General features: G+C 37.6%; 1 protein-coding gene and 1 long non-coding RNA gene across 13 annotated transcripts in view; both read right to left on the bottom strand.

Annotated features, from left to right (window-relative positions):
- The window catches only part of LOC106087333 (uncharacterized), a 133299-nt gene that overhangs the window by 21567 nt on the left and 96284 nt on the right, over positions 1-15448 (bottom strand). For 9 of the 11 annotated variants that reach the window (XM_059362627.1, XM_059362629.1, XM_013252350.2 and 6 more), the window contains 4 exons: positions 6446-6598; positions 6248-6388; positions 944-1058; positions 687-883 (listed from right to left, as the gene is read on the bottom strand). In XM_059362627.1, coding sequence (XP_059218610.1) covers positions 687-883; positions 944-1058; positions 6248-6388; positions 6446-6598 — 606 coding nt within the window. The remainder of the gene's footprint in view (positions 1-686; positions 884-943; positions 1059-6247; positions 6389-6445; positions 6599-15448) is intronic. The other 2 variants (XM_013252351.2, XM_013252349.2) reach the window with 1 other exon arrangement.
- LOC106087336 (uncharacterized) lies at positions 8769-10047 on the bottom strand. Of its 2 annotated transcripts, XR_009397088.1 has the most exons (4): positions 9895-10047; positions 9695-9821; positions 9503-9608; positions 8769-9440 (listed from the first exon to the last, which is right to left on the bottom strand). It is a non-coding gene; the product is annotated as an uncharacterized LOC106087336 (long non-coding RNA). The 2 variants fall into 2 exon arrangements; XR_001221264.2 differs by having other exon boundaries at positions 9503-9821.

Below are 15448 nucleotides of genomic sequence, written 5' to 3'. Positions count from 1 at the left end.
AATACAGATAATATTTGATTTAAAATTTGTCCCCAATTTAAAATCTTTTTGTTACGGTAAGTATTTTTTGATATTTTAAAACTAAACTTAACCGCACACCGGTATAGGTATGTAAGCATATTATTTTAGAACTTGTCGAGCACTTTCTTCCGAAAAATAATTATATAAGTCGGTGCAATATAGCAAGGAGTTGTAAAGGTGGAAAATGGGCCAACATCAAGAGTCTCCCAAAAACCTAGGTGCTCGTTTACTTACTACTCTGACTCATTTTGTTCTACACAGATCAATAAATCATAAGTCGTCGATTTATTTTAGCTTTTGCCCTATGGATCGCTTTACGCCATATTTTCCGGATTCTGGCAATATTTTACATAGGCATGAGAAAAGGGAACAGTGTGATCAGCATTACCACCTCACCGATATCTTGTCAAATCGAAAATAAAGCGAATGTCAGGCTACAGGATTGCGTCCCTCAGTTCAGTGATGGAACAACCCAATGCCGCTGTTGTCTTCGGTTCTTAAAAAGTGAGATAAGTTTTAATCATGCGAGGGTTGTTTGCTAATTGCGGTTTATTGCACGAGCAGAAGTAAATCTTAAAAAAATGCAATTTGTGATCGCTTAATACAAAGGAGACTTCAGCGGTATCGGGAAAAAATGGTGCAGTTTGGGTGCATTGAATACGAACCTGTCTTACCTAGCGATGGATTGGGCGAGTGCGGGCGCAACGATGCCATGCTGGGTTGTCGCGAAGGCGCCCTCACAGACATGCGCGAACCTCGTCGCTCCTGGCCATGTAACAGCTTACTCTCACGCAACAGGGAGACGTTCATTAGGCGCGGATTTGGTGTATTAAAAATTGTTCGATTTTCACGCCAACGAGCCCTGCGTCGGAAAAAGTACAGTTAAAAATCTTTATTTATAATGAAACAGAAACAAACTTACTGGCTGAATAATCTTAAGACCACACATATTATAATGAACATCAGCGCCATGCCAATCAATACTCCAATCATAGCTGGATCGATGTAGGTTTCAGGCCCCTTCTTATCCTGGCGTCCTTCAAGATAAAGAAATATAACTTGCTTTGCTAATAATATCTTTTTTATTATCGTTTAGTTTGACTTCAGCATTTTTCAGTTGAAAGTACAACTATGATATTTAAAGTCAATGATTTATTTACTTATTACTTAAGAGAAAAAAAATTAGTTCATGGTAGCCGACCTACATTGGGATAGAATCGACAAAAAAAAACTAGTAAACATATATGCCATTTAAGGACAGATAAAGAAAAGTCTTTGTAATTAGAAATGATAAGAGCTGAGGTATTATTGAGATCATCGTTTCGAGATGACATCGTTTGAAACTTTGAGTGGAGCGGGCGGAAGAATATTCTGTAAATAGTGTTGGTAGTTATTTTTTGGAAAAATTTAAGTCAATCAAGGACAAGGCCGAACCTATTTTACCTTCGCATGTCCATAATTTGCCTAGGCCATCGGCCTTCTTTGGCAAATCAGTACTCTCTTTAAGAGGTTGGAATAATAATAGGCGCATAGCTCTCAGGTTTATTGAGAGGCTAGGTGCGAAAGGTCCTAAAACTCTTACCGATAAGGAGAGAGGCTCCCTTAATTGGGTTCGGATCTTTGCTGCACAGGCTACCCCAAAGGCTACACGCCTAGATTCGGAAACGGCACCGCAGACAGCCAAAAGGCTGCGATCACCTAGATGCCATCCCATTCCCAGAATATATAATAACAATAAAGTTCCAAGAACCTTTGGTAATGTCGTTAGGGACAACTTGATGATGGTAGTTAGGAACAATTGGTAGCCTAGGAACAATTGGAGTAGGATAGTCAACTGTATACTCCGGTTACCTATTTACTCCGATATCCTTGCGGAAATGCCTGGTCCTCCTCTAGTTTGTGACGATGAAGGCTGATATTGGGGCTGTTACAAGGGGGTGGGGAAGGCGTCGAAACGAGATCCAACAAGCCCTATGGGGTGGGTCATTCAGATGGATTGGGCTCAAGGTGTGCACCAGTAATTTGATTCGACGATTCCTCCATAGATGCTTCATTAACTGCTGCTGGTTAATGTAGCATCTATGGAGGAATCGTCCACACCGAAGTGTCCTTTGTCCTGACAAAGAGTGCTTTCTCAACTGCCCCTGGATGCGCAAACCAACTCATCTCGACAAGATCGAACGAATCTAGTAACGATGAACTCCTAACGGACTCAGAAGACGATGCTAACGCAACAGTGGTGGAAATTCTGAATCATGACGATGGTCCGGATTCTGAAGATAAGTCTCGCGGAAAACGTAAAACAGCGGCAAAAAGACAAATATTTCAAATGTTCAAATTGAAGTTGCTCAGAACACATGGAGAGTAAAAATCACATGTTAATATAAAATTTGGCAACCCTGATTATTAGCAAACAGCTGCTAATATTTACAAAATTTAAACAACCGGTAACCAACAAACAGGTTTGAAATTTCAAGTATTGCGTTAGTTGTATATTCTTTTCAGGAAATTGAATTGCATGGTAGACGTGAGTTCTTTAAAAATGTGGCAAACATTCTCAATATATTTTTGTTTTTATATTTGTGTTTGGGCTTTAAACAGCGATGTTTGTTTGTGAAAATTTCAACACTTTTCTCATTGATTGGGAGTAGAACTAGAGTTGTTACCAAGTGTTATTGAAAATTTAGATTGTTTATTGTTCGTGTAAGTGCCTAGTTTCATGTGTGCAAATACCTTAACATTCTTAAGATACTTAATGTTATTTAATGGCCAAAAATGGCATATTGGAGGAACTGTATAAATGGGAGCTTTATCTAAATATGTACCGATTTTGATACGTAAAATTTGGGACGTCAAACAAACATCTCTTGCAAAATTTTTCAAAGATCGGACGAAAATTATGGCTAATATAGTCATAGTAGTACATATCGGACAAAATATATATATGGGAACTATATATATATTTTGTCCGATTTGGTGGCATTAAATATCCTTCTGATGGCAGGAGGAACTATGTGCATTCCTCCTTGGATTTAAACTGCTCAAGGGTACGAGTAATGGGAGACATAGAGCCTGTATTCTTGTAAAGAAGAGTCTGCATGTTTTTCTTCTTCCGTCGCTAAGCACTGAAGACTCAGTAGCAGTGTTGCCGTGTTGTAGGTTCCAAACAAAATTGGTAGGTTTTTATCCTCTTGGTAGGTTGGTAGGCTGATATCAATTTTTGGTAGTTTTTTCTAGCATACGTATACGTAAATACCAAATTAATTACTGAAAAAATCGCCGGGAATAACTCAAAACTAATTCACTTCACTTTCTGTGTAACGGCGAAAATGGGTAGTAAAAGCACCTTTCTGGGCCCAACCACTTAAATTGAGAGAGATTGCTTTATCCAAACTCGGCACGATTATTCATTGAAATTGGGGCAGAAATACGACTATGAACTCAAGATATTTTATCGGGAGATCAGTATCAGATCATTTTTTACTGAAGGCTGAGAGTGATTGCAACAACCAAACGAACGGGTAGGTCTAGATCCTCTATTAATATCGACGATCTAGTACTTTGATTACCACTAAAACTACATTCTATACCACATTTTTGACTTGTAGAATATTTGGTAGGTTTTGATCTGGTTTGGAAGGATTTTTCTTAAATTTAGGTAGGAAATAAATTTCTTGAGTGGCAACACTGCTCAGTAGTAGTAGCCAGCTTTGAAATTAATAAGTCTCATTACTGGCTGGCTTCACTATGTATGTCACACGATACTAATCCAATCACCAGATATGGGGAAGTTCGGATGTCAATGAAAGGGGTGAGCTGCCAAACACCTTTTGGGCTCAACCACTTAAATTGAGAGAGATTGCTTTATCCAAACTCGGCACGATTATTCATTGAAATTGGGGCAGAAATACGACTTTATGAACTCAAGATATTTTATCGGGAGATCAGTATCAGATCATTTTTAACTGAAGGCTGAGAGTGATTGCAACAACCAGACGAACGGGTAGGTGTAGATCCTCTATTAATATCGACGATCTAGTACTTTGATTACGACTAAAACTACATTCTATACCACATTTTTGACTTGTAGAATATTTGGTAGGTTTTAATCTGGTTTGGAAGGATTTTTCTTAAATTTAGGTAGGAAATAAATTTCTTGAGTGGCAACACTACTCAGTAGTAGTAGCCAGCTTTGAAATTAATAAGTCTCATTACTGGCTGGCTTCACTATGTATGTCACACGATACTAATCCAATCACCAGATATGGGGAAGTTCGGATGTCAACGAAAGGGGTGAGCTGCCAAACACTTCCACTATATATTGTCCCGTATACGTGGAACATTTTTTTCATAATCGAAATCACCCTAAGTCAAAAATCCTTTGGGCGATAAAAAGTTTTAACTCCTTTAAGACACCAGACCTTGATGGTGTATCACCGGTTGAATAGCGAGTTGTGTCCGACAGACTGGCTCCTTGGCTTAGGGAGATACACTCTGCTTGTATCAGCATGTCGTATATACCTGTGGGATAAAGGGACACAATGGCAATTTTCATTCCAAAAGCAGGAAAACCTTACTAGATTTTCATCCTATTGGTGTGTCATCCTGTCATCCTTTCTCCTAGGGCAAAGTTTGCTGGAAATGGCTTGTCTCGGCGACAGCATGCATATAGTAAGGGTAAGCCCACTGAAGTAGCCCTTCATGGCCTAATCACCTACATAGAGGGTTCTCTCGCTGTCAATGTACATACAATCGGCTACCGAAAGTGGTTTAGGCGTAAATCCGTGCAAGACAGAAGTTGTTCTTTACTGCAGGAGATATAAGTTACCTACAGCGGCACCTGTCTCCTTGAGAGAAGGGAATGGTCCATTTACTGAAAGCGCAAAAATTTAACTTAGAAGGGGCAAGAAAGGCAACACCATCTAATGCACTGAATTTAATTCTACACCTAATGCCCCTGGACATAGTGGCTAGACAAATTGCTGCGACCACTTCTGTGAGAATAAGGGCACCTATCGAAACTGTGTTATCCGTCATACAATGCCCGAGTGTAAATTACACATTGCCTGAGCCGCTTTTTGATAAAACTTACTGTAATAAATTATAATAAGTACAAGATCAATTGTGGTTCAATATGAGTCTTTTTGGCAGCTATATGCAAATATAGACCGATCTGAACATTCCTGAAAATTCCTAAAATAAGTGACGGTATAAAATTTCAGCGAAATCGGTTAATAAATTTGCCTTTTATGGGGCCAACAACTTAAATAAAGAGATCGGTCTATATGACAGCTTTATCCAAATCTGGACCTATCTGAGCCATCTTCAAGTAGGATATCGTGGGACCTAACACAACTCACTGTCCTAAATCGCAGCGAAATTGGGCCCGAAACCCTAAATCAAGAGATCGGTCTTTATGGCAGTTATATCCAAATCTGGACCGATCTGGACCAAACTGAAGAAGGACGTCGATTGGCCTAACACAACTCACTGTCTCAAATGTCAGCAAAATCGATAATATATGTAAGGTCTTTAATTGGCAGATCGATCTATATGGGGAATATAGATAAACAGTCCGATATAGCCTTTGAATTTAACCTGCCTATGGACAAATAAAGGACCTGTGCAAAGTTTTAGCTCAATATCTCTATTTTTAAAGACTGTATCGTGATTTCAGCAGACAGACGGACAGACGGATGGACATGGCTAGATTGTCTTAAATTTTACGACGATGAAGAATATGTATACTTTATAGGGTCGGAAATGGATATTTCGATGTATTGGAAACGGAATTACAAATTGAATATATCCCCATCCTTCGGTGGTAGGTGGTTAAATGTTAAAACTGTGGTCAGCCATTACATGCATTGTGGCAATGGCATGGCAATTAGATTTTTATGCTTTTTTCACTGCAGTTCCATTTTCATATCTAAAGGTTGGTACTATATTCGCTTTTCGTGATATTTTTCGTCGAATACTTTTTTTGACAGATAGACTTGCTGATTTCATTGAGAAGGACATTCCCTCATTGCTTATTGTAAAATTTGAATAAAATTTTTATTTTCCATCGTTATTTGTGTAGGGTTTCAAAAAAGTAATTGCGAAAAAATGGAGTTTCAACAGTGAAAAACATACATAGTACCAGCCGTAAAATCAAATGAAATAGAACATTCCTGAACGGGGGGGATACGTGCAGATGTTGGGACGAATGGATGCGTTTACTTACCTTTGCACTCAACTGAACCATCTTTTAGCCATATGGGATTCATATCAAATCGGCACACACATCGTCCATCACGACACTCGGTTTGAAAATATTTGGCTTCACATTGCTCATTGAAAAAGCACGATTCATTTACAGCTGCCTCTGCAGAAAAAAAATATACCGATGTAGATGGTAGGAAGTGCAAACGTTTCAACCTACCTTTGCCACATTTGTCAATGTGATTGGTCACGGGCAAATCCTCTGTACATTGGCATGACTTCTTTTTGGTATCACAGATAGAACCAGGGAAACCGCATTCCAGAGTGTTATCACATTTGTCGCCAAATTTCTTTTGGCCGCGACTAGCATAATCTGAAAAGATTGCTCATGGTTAAATGTATATTGAACTTCAGTTGAAGACCATACTAACTAGATGTAACATAAGAGAACACAAAGCATAAGCCTGTCACAACTTTAAAAATTTAAGCCAAGATCAAAAACTTAAACAATTTTTTAAGGAAACGTTTATTTTATGGTGATGCTTTAATTTATATTAAGGAATTTTTATCGTAAGTAAGATTTCATGTGCTTAATCCAGAATCCACATTTATTTTTGTTTCCCAAGGATATTATTTTGCCAATCGGCAATTACACATTGGGTCGGCAATCATCTGAGAAGAGCCATTTCATGCAGTTTACGTACGGTGGTTTCCAACTATACCGATCTCTCTGCTAGAGGGTCCGGAGACCTCTATGTGGGCTCTCATATTATATTTGGACTAGAAAGTTTCTACTGCCAATTATGGCAGTATGAAATATGGCCATTTAAGCCCCAAATGGTAAATGAAACAACGCCCAAAAAAAAACCCCGTTTTTGGGTCTTTATTATTGCATTGGGGCCTTATTTCTTACCGCCTAGTAATTAATGGCGGTATGAAATTAGACCCCAATCCAAACGGGGAAATGAAATAAAGACCCAAAAAAAATCGTCTCTATTTAATAATGAAATAAGACCCTAAAATTGAATAACGCCGCAACGAAGTGAAAAACAACATAAACTAAAATGAAATAAGGCCCCAAAATTTAAGGCATTATTTAGTATCAAATAAAGCCCCAATAAACGGTAACAATAATCACAGGCGACTTCAACTCGAACATACTCATCGAGCCCACTTTGGCGAACAATATGTTACCGTTAGGATTATATGCCGCGAATAGTACTAGTCCATTCATTTCTTTTCGACTGCTAACACACTTCTAGATTTATTCTTCAATGATATTCTCACCAATATTGAGCTTTACGAACAGATTTCGGCAGCATGCTTCCCTGAACATGAACTCATATTTCTCACGAATAAGTTTGATACAGTATCCTCTAAACAGATTTACTCATATCGGGATTATAACAGGCTAGACTACAGTGTTTTGAAGGATAGTTTTCGTCAGATCAACTGGAGTTGGAGGAGCCATTTACAATTTAACTTCCGTAGACCTTCAAGCACAATATTCAACAAAACGTCCATCAACTTTATAATACATTGAGAGCTTAACTTGTTACTGCAACTAATTAGCCCTGGTTTGACTCAACTATCAAAGATTATATTGCCGATAGAGATAGAGCTTGTAACAGACGCCGGAGTTCTACAATGAATTTCGCTACGCTCGGAGACGAGTACACTGAAAAAAGGATGTCACATAATGTTGTAAAAACCGTACCAGAAATGGGTTTAAAATTGTATTACGCTTTATGCAAATTTGTTTCATATGTTAAAAACCTAGGTGTAGTATTTAACCCATCACTTAGTTGGTCAAACCACCTTAATGAGTTACGTGCTTTATGTCTTACACGCTCCTTTTCCTCTCTAATATACGACGACTCTTTGGCTAAAACTTATCTGGTACCCGGCTTGATCTATGGCTGTGAACTTTATGCAAATTGCGATTACCTGAGAAGACAAAAATTAAATGTGACATATTATAGCACTGAACGTTATGTTTTTGGGTTTAAATTCTCTAGGTCTAATATAGGTAAGAAAATTATTCCTCTAAGATGTAGAATTTGGCTATCTGACTGGAATTCCTTTATTTGGTCCGTTCGTCTATGGAATACCCTATCAATTGATCTACAAAACATCACTCTGCTGATGTTTGAAAGAAAAGGCTTCAAATTTTTCTTTAAAATTTGGGCAAAACTTCACACATATCAATGAGTGCAGTCCGATTCAAGTTTAAGCTCAATGATAAGGGGCTTCCTTTTTAAAGGAGAGTCTGATCGGGGTGCCGCATTGCGACACCTCTTTGGAGAGAAGTTTTACATGGCATAGTACCTCACAAATGTTGCCAGCATTAGGAGGGGAAAACTACTGCTGAAAATTTTTTCTGATGGTCTCGCCAGGATTCGAACCTAGGCAATTAGCGTCATAGGCGGGCATGCTAACCTCTGCCCTACGATGGCCTCCTCCTTTGTTCATTTACTCAACGTTAATATCTCAAGTATACTGAATCAAATTATTTGATTTTATATACATATCTTGTTCGCAATCTTTATTAAAAATAATTTTTTTTGTATTAGGTTAAGTTGGATATTTTCTTGATACTTGTGGTTCTGCACTATAATTTATAACACCTTTATCTTGTTGTGCAGGAAGAAATAAATATTCTTTGCTCCCTTTAGGAAACTCCTCAATTTTGGCAACACGAAATAAAGATCCAAAAAGTAGGTTTGGGGCTTTGTTTCACATCCACTTCCAGATTTAGAGTTTTAGTTCATATGAAATGAGATAAATCCCCAAAAAAATAAATGAAGCCCCAATTATTGTTGTTCTTTTTTTTTCGGTTTGGACACTTATTGGGGCCTTATTTCATCACATCGTATCAAATTGCTGCAGAAAAAATGTAAATTCACTCGAACATACTGGCGGGAAGACTCCTCTCTACCCAGCAAAAACTCTCAATACTAAATAACCAGATTGGTAAGCTTATTCAAAATCTAATAACATTTCTAAGCGTCGCTCTCAACTACTTTAGCATGGCTATATCCTAGGAGGAAAGTCCTACTACATAATCATACCAATATTTCAAAAATAAGTATTTATGCCAAGGCATACAAGTTATCAAAAAATAATGAGATATTTTCTTATTTCAATGTAGCTAAAAAAGAACTACTTAGACTGAAACGCCCTTCCCTACCACCACGCTCCCAATCGCTCAGTCGCTGTGAAGAGGACCAATTGTTAATATGACTAATTTCGATTATAAATTAAATTAAAACATTACCATTCTTTGCAGCCGAGAGTTGAACCGTTTACAAAGCAGACGCTCTTAACATTCCTCCACATTACTATTGTTTGAATGAGACACTATTTTCTCCTTTCAATATTTGCTAACAAAACAAAAGCAAATTTTAATTATTTGTGGGGGAAAAAATAGTAAATGTTTTTGAAACTAATAGTGCCACAGTCTTCATACTCCATTTTTCTTAGGATAGGTTAGGTTGAAAAGCGGATGCAGATATTAATTCGCCCCCTGTCACTTTGGACATACACCTAAGCTAGTAATTGGCTTATTGTGCGCTCTAAAAACTTTAAAGTAAAATCTAAAAAGAAAATTTAAAATTAGGAATTCCGTGCTACTTACAAAATCAATTTTCCTTAAAGCCTAGTACTCACTTCGATTGTGCGGAAAATGTTGCTTAACATCAATTAAATTTTGTGAAATCTCACAATGTCTCAAACAGTGTTGCTAATTTGTTAAGTTGTAATTAACATTTTTTATTTGGCGTTCAAAGCGTTCTTTTGGTAGTAAACAGTTGAATGTTGACATCATTGTTATCATACGACTGTCCCACAAACAGAAACAAATTGACTTAAAAAAATGGATTTAGAAACAGAAGCTGCTGTTTGTTTGGCAGCACAACATGAAATTAACAACATTCATGACGACACGGTGGCAGTTGCGGTGCACAGCTGGGTGAATGTAGTCCTTGGAAAAAGACCGCCGCCCATTGCACCTAAAGAAATATAACCCGATCTCCTGATTATAGTTCTTGAGCTTCTAGAGGGCGCAATCCTATATGGCTGAAATTTTGTACGTAGAAGCCAAATATGGTCTGAATCGGTCCATTAGCTCATATAGCTCCCATATAAACCGATATCCCGATTTTACTTTTCGAGCCTCTATAGGGGGCAATTTTTATCCAATTTGGCTCAAATTTTGAATAGTGACTTCTTGTATTGTCTTCAACAAAACGAGGTAGGTCCTGAATCGTTTCATAACCTGATATAGCTCCAATAGCATAGCAATTCATATCCATTGTCCTCCGTTCGCCTATAAATCGCCTCTATACCCTCCACAGTATATAAGAAATGGCCCGGCCGAATTTAGCAAGTTTTTACTTGTTTTTTGTTTTGCCTCCGACTTCAGGCCGGAGTTTGGAGTCAGGGCAAGCATGCTCAACTCCTAACCAAACTATGACGTCGGCCTGAAAACCCTGACTCCGCCCTTTCCATGGTTCAGCTCTTTGCATCTTCTAACCAGTTTCGACTTTACATAGTTCATCTCCAATGCTTTCAGATCCGCATAAATGCGGGACCGATCCAAAAGCCTCTATGGTTCTCTAATTCACGGAATTCAATGAAGACTCCTGCTCTGGAGTCCCCATTTGTGTACACCGAAGCTCTCAGGAAGGGCGATCATCTCCGAAACATCCACAACGTCAATAAGGATGGACTACCATGATATGTAATCAGTTGTGCTGCATACAGCATGGCGCCACGCCTCATTTTCATTCCCCAGGAGAAAATAAGAATGTCCAAAGTGTCCGTGTATCATGAAGGGAACTATCAATACACCGACTGCAACCCTCATACGTTCCAAGTATGAGTCACAAACGTCAAACTCAGGCGTGGTAGGTCAATGGATTTGGCATAAAGCTCAGAAAGTCAGAACTGATGTTGTTCACCGGAAAGAAGACGTATGATGAATTCAGGGTCCTGGATTCTACACTCAATCCTGACCCTGGGTGTTATTCTTGACCATAAATAGAACGAAAGAATGAACGTTGAGGAGAGAGTTAAACGGATGCTGAGTGCGCTCTATTCATGGCGCAACTCAATAGACAGAAGTTGGGAACATAGACCGGGGGCGGTGCGCTAGATGTACACTGCAGTGGTTTGGCTGATTCTCACCTATGAGCGTGTGTGACACCGGGTCCCGGAGACAGTGAGTCTACTCGGTATGGTGAAAAACGTATAGGGTATTGCGGCAGTGCTGATATTGGGAGCAAGGAGGAGTGCTCTAGGAGCAGCACTGAGATCTTTGGACTTGCACGTGGAGGGCGTGGCGTTGAGGTCTACCTTCTGACTGATATAGTCAGGGACAAGACACTCTTCGGATTTCTGGCATCTGTTTGTTCTGCGGAGGGCCGATGGCGTGGCATTGGCGACGCGACGTACTATGTGCCTGGCGGATATTTCTTCGATGGCGAATTGGAGTTTGTCTTCCGGAAGAAGTAGCTTTGGGTTGGGGGTGTCCCGAACTTCTCCGGTCCCTCTTTTTACGGGGCTTCGTCCAAGTTGAAGGACGGCACTGAACCAGAGGTTTTTGTTGAATTCCTAGGGATTAGGAAGTTACAAAGAATTCTGGACAGGTATAGTGTCTTTCAATATCAAGAATATCTCTACCAATAAAAATACTACATAAAATAAAATGACATTTCTTAAAAAATTTTAACTACCAATTTTTGTAAACAGCTGATTGTCGTTGTTTGCTGGAATTAATATACATTAATACACACATTTAAAATCTACAAAATTTGACAAAAATTTTGAATTCATTTCGTAAAAAGAATTTAGTACTGCTTATTTTAAAAAGTTTATTTGCCATTTCGCAAAAAAAATTTTATAGGGCGTTTTGAAAGTTGTTCAAACGAAAACTCGAAGTCTACTAGAACTCGAACTCGAGGTCTCTACAAATTGATTAAAAGACTTTTTTAACACATTTCACTCCGCTGAATTAGAAAACCGCTAAATTGAAAAAATCGCTTAATTACAAATTTATTCCAAAAATTCACAATACAAAGACATCAACTTCGCTTAATTGAATATATTAATTATTAAATTTTTGCGTTTGGTCAATGTTACGATTAAACTTATTGTACAAGTTTCAGACAGAATCTATTCTTCATAATATTTATAATGCCAGTTCCGCAATTCTGTAACTTATAACGAAAATCGTTTATTTAAAATGTCGACAAAAAAATTGTTTGTACTAACGATTATGTTATTCGTTATCTATTTTTTTCCCTCAGGCAACTTTACCTAAAAAAATGAAAAATACACAGAGGAATCGACAAAAATAATAAATAATTTCTCTCATAGCATGGAATCTTTTTTACAAAAAAAACATCACAAATCTAAATAAAATGTACACAATTAGTTAGGAAAAGTTCTATCAATACGAATTTATTCGTATAAAGCTTTTGCGGACATGTTTTTTCATATTAAGAAACACACGCTATCACGCTTATTTATTGATTGTACACACGCATCCGAAATTTTTTAAGAAAAAACCATACTCTAAAGCCATCGTAAATATTTATTTATTTCGTTAAAGTAAGTAACTGAAGTTCGTTAGCGAAAACAGCTGATTTTAACGATATCAATTATTGTTAAAAGTGGCTACCAAATACGAAATCCGTTAACTTTTCTGTAATCGCTTTCTAACTAAACGATTTTCGTCGAAAAACACTTTACTGAATTCCACTACATATCTCTTAACTACAAAGCTTTTAACTTACTGAAGTTCTGCTAATGGCAATTATTCTTAATTCTACAAACTTCGGTTAACTGAAACGTATTTCAATTTTGCTGTCTTCAATAAGCGGATTCGAATATATTAGATTATTTTCGATGTGTGTCAGAGCTCCAACGCACTATGGCGCAGATTGGGGAAACAGGTGGCAAACACCAACATTTTCATCTGCGCCTACGACATTTTGAAAGAACCTATTTTATGTAAAACATTTCAAAGATTTCAAAAATACTACCCACAAAAATTTTAGATATTTTGTTTAGGAGATACGGCAGTTCAAAGTTGACCTTTTGTCGATTTAAAAAACACACACACACAATTTTAAGGTATTTTGGTCCGATTTCAAGTGTTATATCTCGAAAACTACTCAAGGGATTGAATTTTTTTATTTGTGTATCGAATGATATACTTAATAAGTGTAGAATTATCGAAACAAAAATAATAATGAATTCTTTCACTATTTTTCAACTTACGATCCATATTTTCAAAATACGATCTTCGAATGCCTCTTAACATTATTCAACAAGTAAATAGGCGTTAAGTTCGTCCCGGCCGAACTTTGGATGCCCACCACCTCGGATATATATACAAACCAGCTTTCGTCATACTCCAGTGAAAATGCATAATTTATGCCCCTATAGGACCGGACCGATCCAAATTAAGGAAGATTGTCGAAGGTCCTAACACAACTCACTGTCTGAAATTTCGACAAAATCAAGCAATAAATGCACCTTTTATGGGCCGAAAACCTTAAATCGAGAGATCGATCTATATGGCAGTTATATCCAAGTCTGGACCGACCGGGGCCAAATTGAAGAAGGTAGTCGAGTGGCCTAACACAACTCACTGTCCCAAACTTCAGCAAAATCGGATAATAAATGTGGCTTTTATGGGCCTAAGACCTTAAATCGGCGGATCGTTCTATATGGGGGCTATATCAAAATATAGTTCGATATAGCCCATCTTCGAACTTAACCTGCATATGAACAAAACAAGAATCTGTGCAAAGTTTTAGCTCAGACGGACGGACATGGCTAGGGTCGAAAATTGACATTTCGATGTGTGCAAACGGAATGACAAAATGAATATATCCCCATCATTGGTGGTGGGTATCAAAAAGTTGGCTGTCCCAGTTGCCCCAATTTTTTACTTAAATCTGTTATTTACCTGTAAACCTATGCCGAAATTTGATCCCAATGCCATCCTACAGACTTAAGATGGACAAAAAGCTACCTAACAAGTTACAAGTACTTCTTAAAAAGTACTTCATTCACAGATCAATACAAAAATGTACCTGTTACTGAATACTATATACAAACAAATAAACATAATCCATGGAAGAGTTTAGGAGTGAAAGTCGGCGCTACAAGTGCTGAAAACTCAGAGTTGAACAATTCAAAATGATTGGACCTGTGTAGAAAGTCTTCGCATTGATCAGTAAATGGGGTTGCGATGGATCATCAATACAAAGCATTTATAAGCAAAGGGTATCTTGCAATGAAACAATAATGGACGCAAAATGTATATGGCATCTGGTGTTCCTTTGCTGCTAGTATCTGACGTTTCCCTTCCCTGGAAAAATCCACGTCCTTCATCAGTGCATTATTGCCGACCAATTATGTTTCAAATTGCAAAGGAATCTGGAAAACTCATAAGTGAAGGATATTGAATAACAAATAAGCAAGATTAAGCCCACAGTGTTGAACATTGGAGAAGGGAATATATTGAACTGACAGGAACAACCTCAACATTGTCATGTCCAATTTGTAAAAAGAGTCAGAAGAACTTCGGTAATTTGAACTATTCTACAAACAAGGAGAACTACGAATATGGAATGCCAACTTTACATGCGAGGATACTGTGCATGGAGTTCTTGCTCAAATTGGCGTATACCCTACCACTAAACGAAGAAAACTTCGATGAGAATACATCAACTAAGGATAAGGAAAATATTAGAAAGAAGCAAATACAGCATGATTATTTTTAAACCACTTGGACTAAAAGTAGACTATCCCATGCACGGATGCGGAAACGCAAACTATGGAAACACTTCTAGGAGATTTTTTGAAAATGATGACCCAGTAACTGGAGACACTGGAATTGACAATCAAATCGTGAAAAGGTTAGAAACTATTTTAAATGTCTTAAACTGCAAGGAAAGTATCAATCCTCAAAAAATATGGAGAATATTCATCAAAAAGTGCAACACTGTTAGCGAAAAAATATCCACAGAAGAAATTGACCCAAACAGTCCATAAAATATTGGCAAATGGCAAAGATGTATTTGACTATCAGTCGTTGCCAATTGGAGAGAGAGAAATTATTAGTCTTTTCGACATAGATTAATACACGAATTCTAATGAAAATTTAACAAAAAGTTGAAAAACATTAAAAAAAATTTTTGTTTTTTTT

The sequence above is a fragment of the Stomoxys calcitrans genome, chromosome 2 (genome assembly GCF_963082655.1).
Source record: "Stomoxys calcitrans chromosome 2, idStoCalc2.1, whole genome shotgun sequence".
In the NCBI taxonomy this organism is placed as follows: domain Eukaryota; kingdom Metazoa; phylum Arthropoda; class Insecta; order Diptera; family Muscidae; genus Stomoxys; species Stomoxys calcitrans.
The sequence above is the reverse complement of the archived record's forward strand: the minus strand, read 5'-3'. Positions and strand labels throughout refer to the sequence as shown.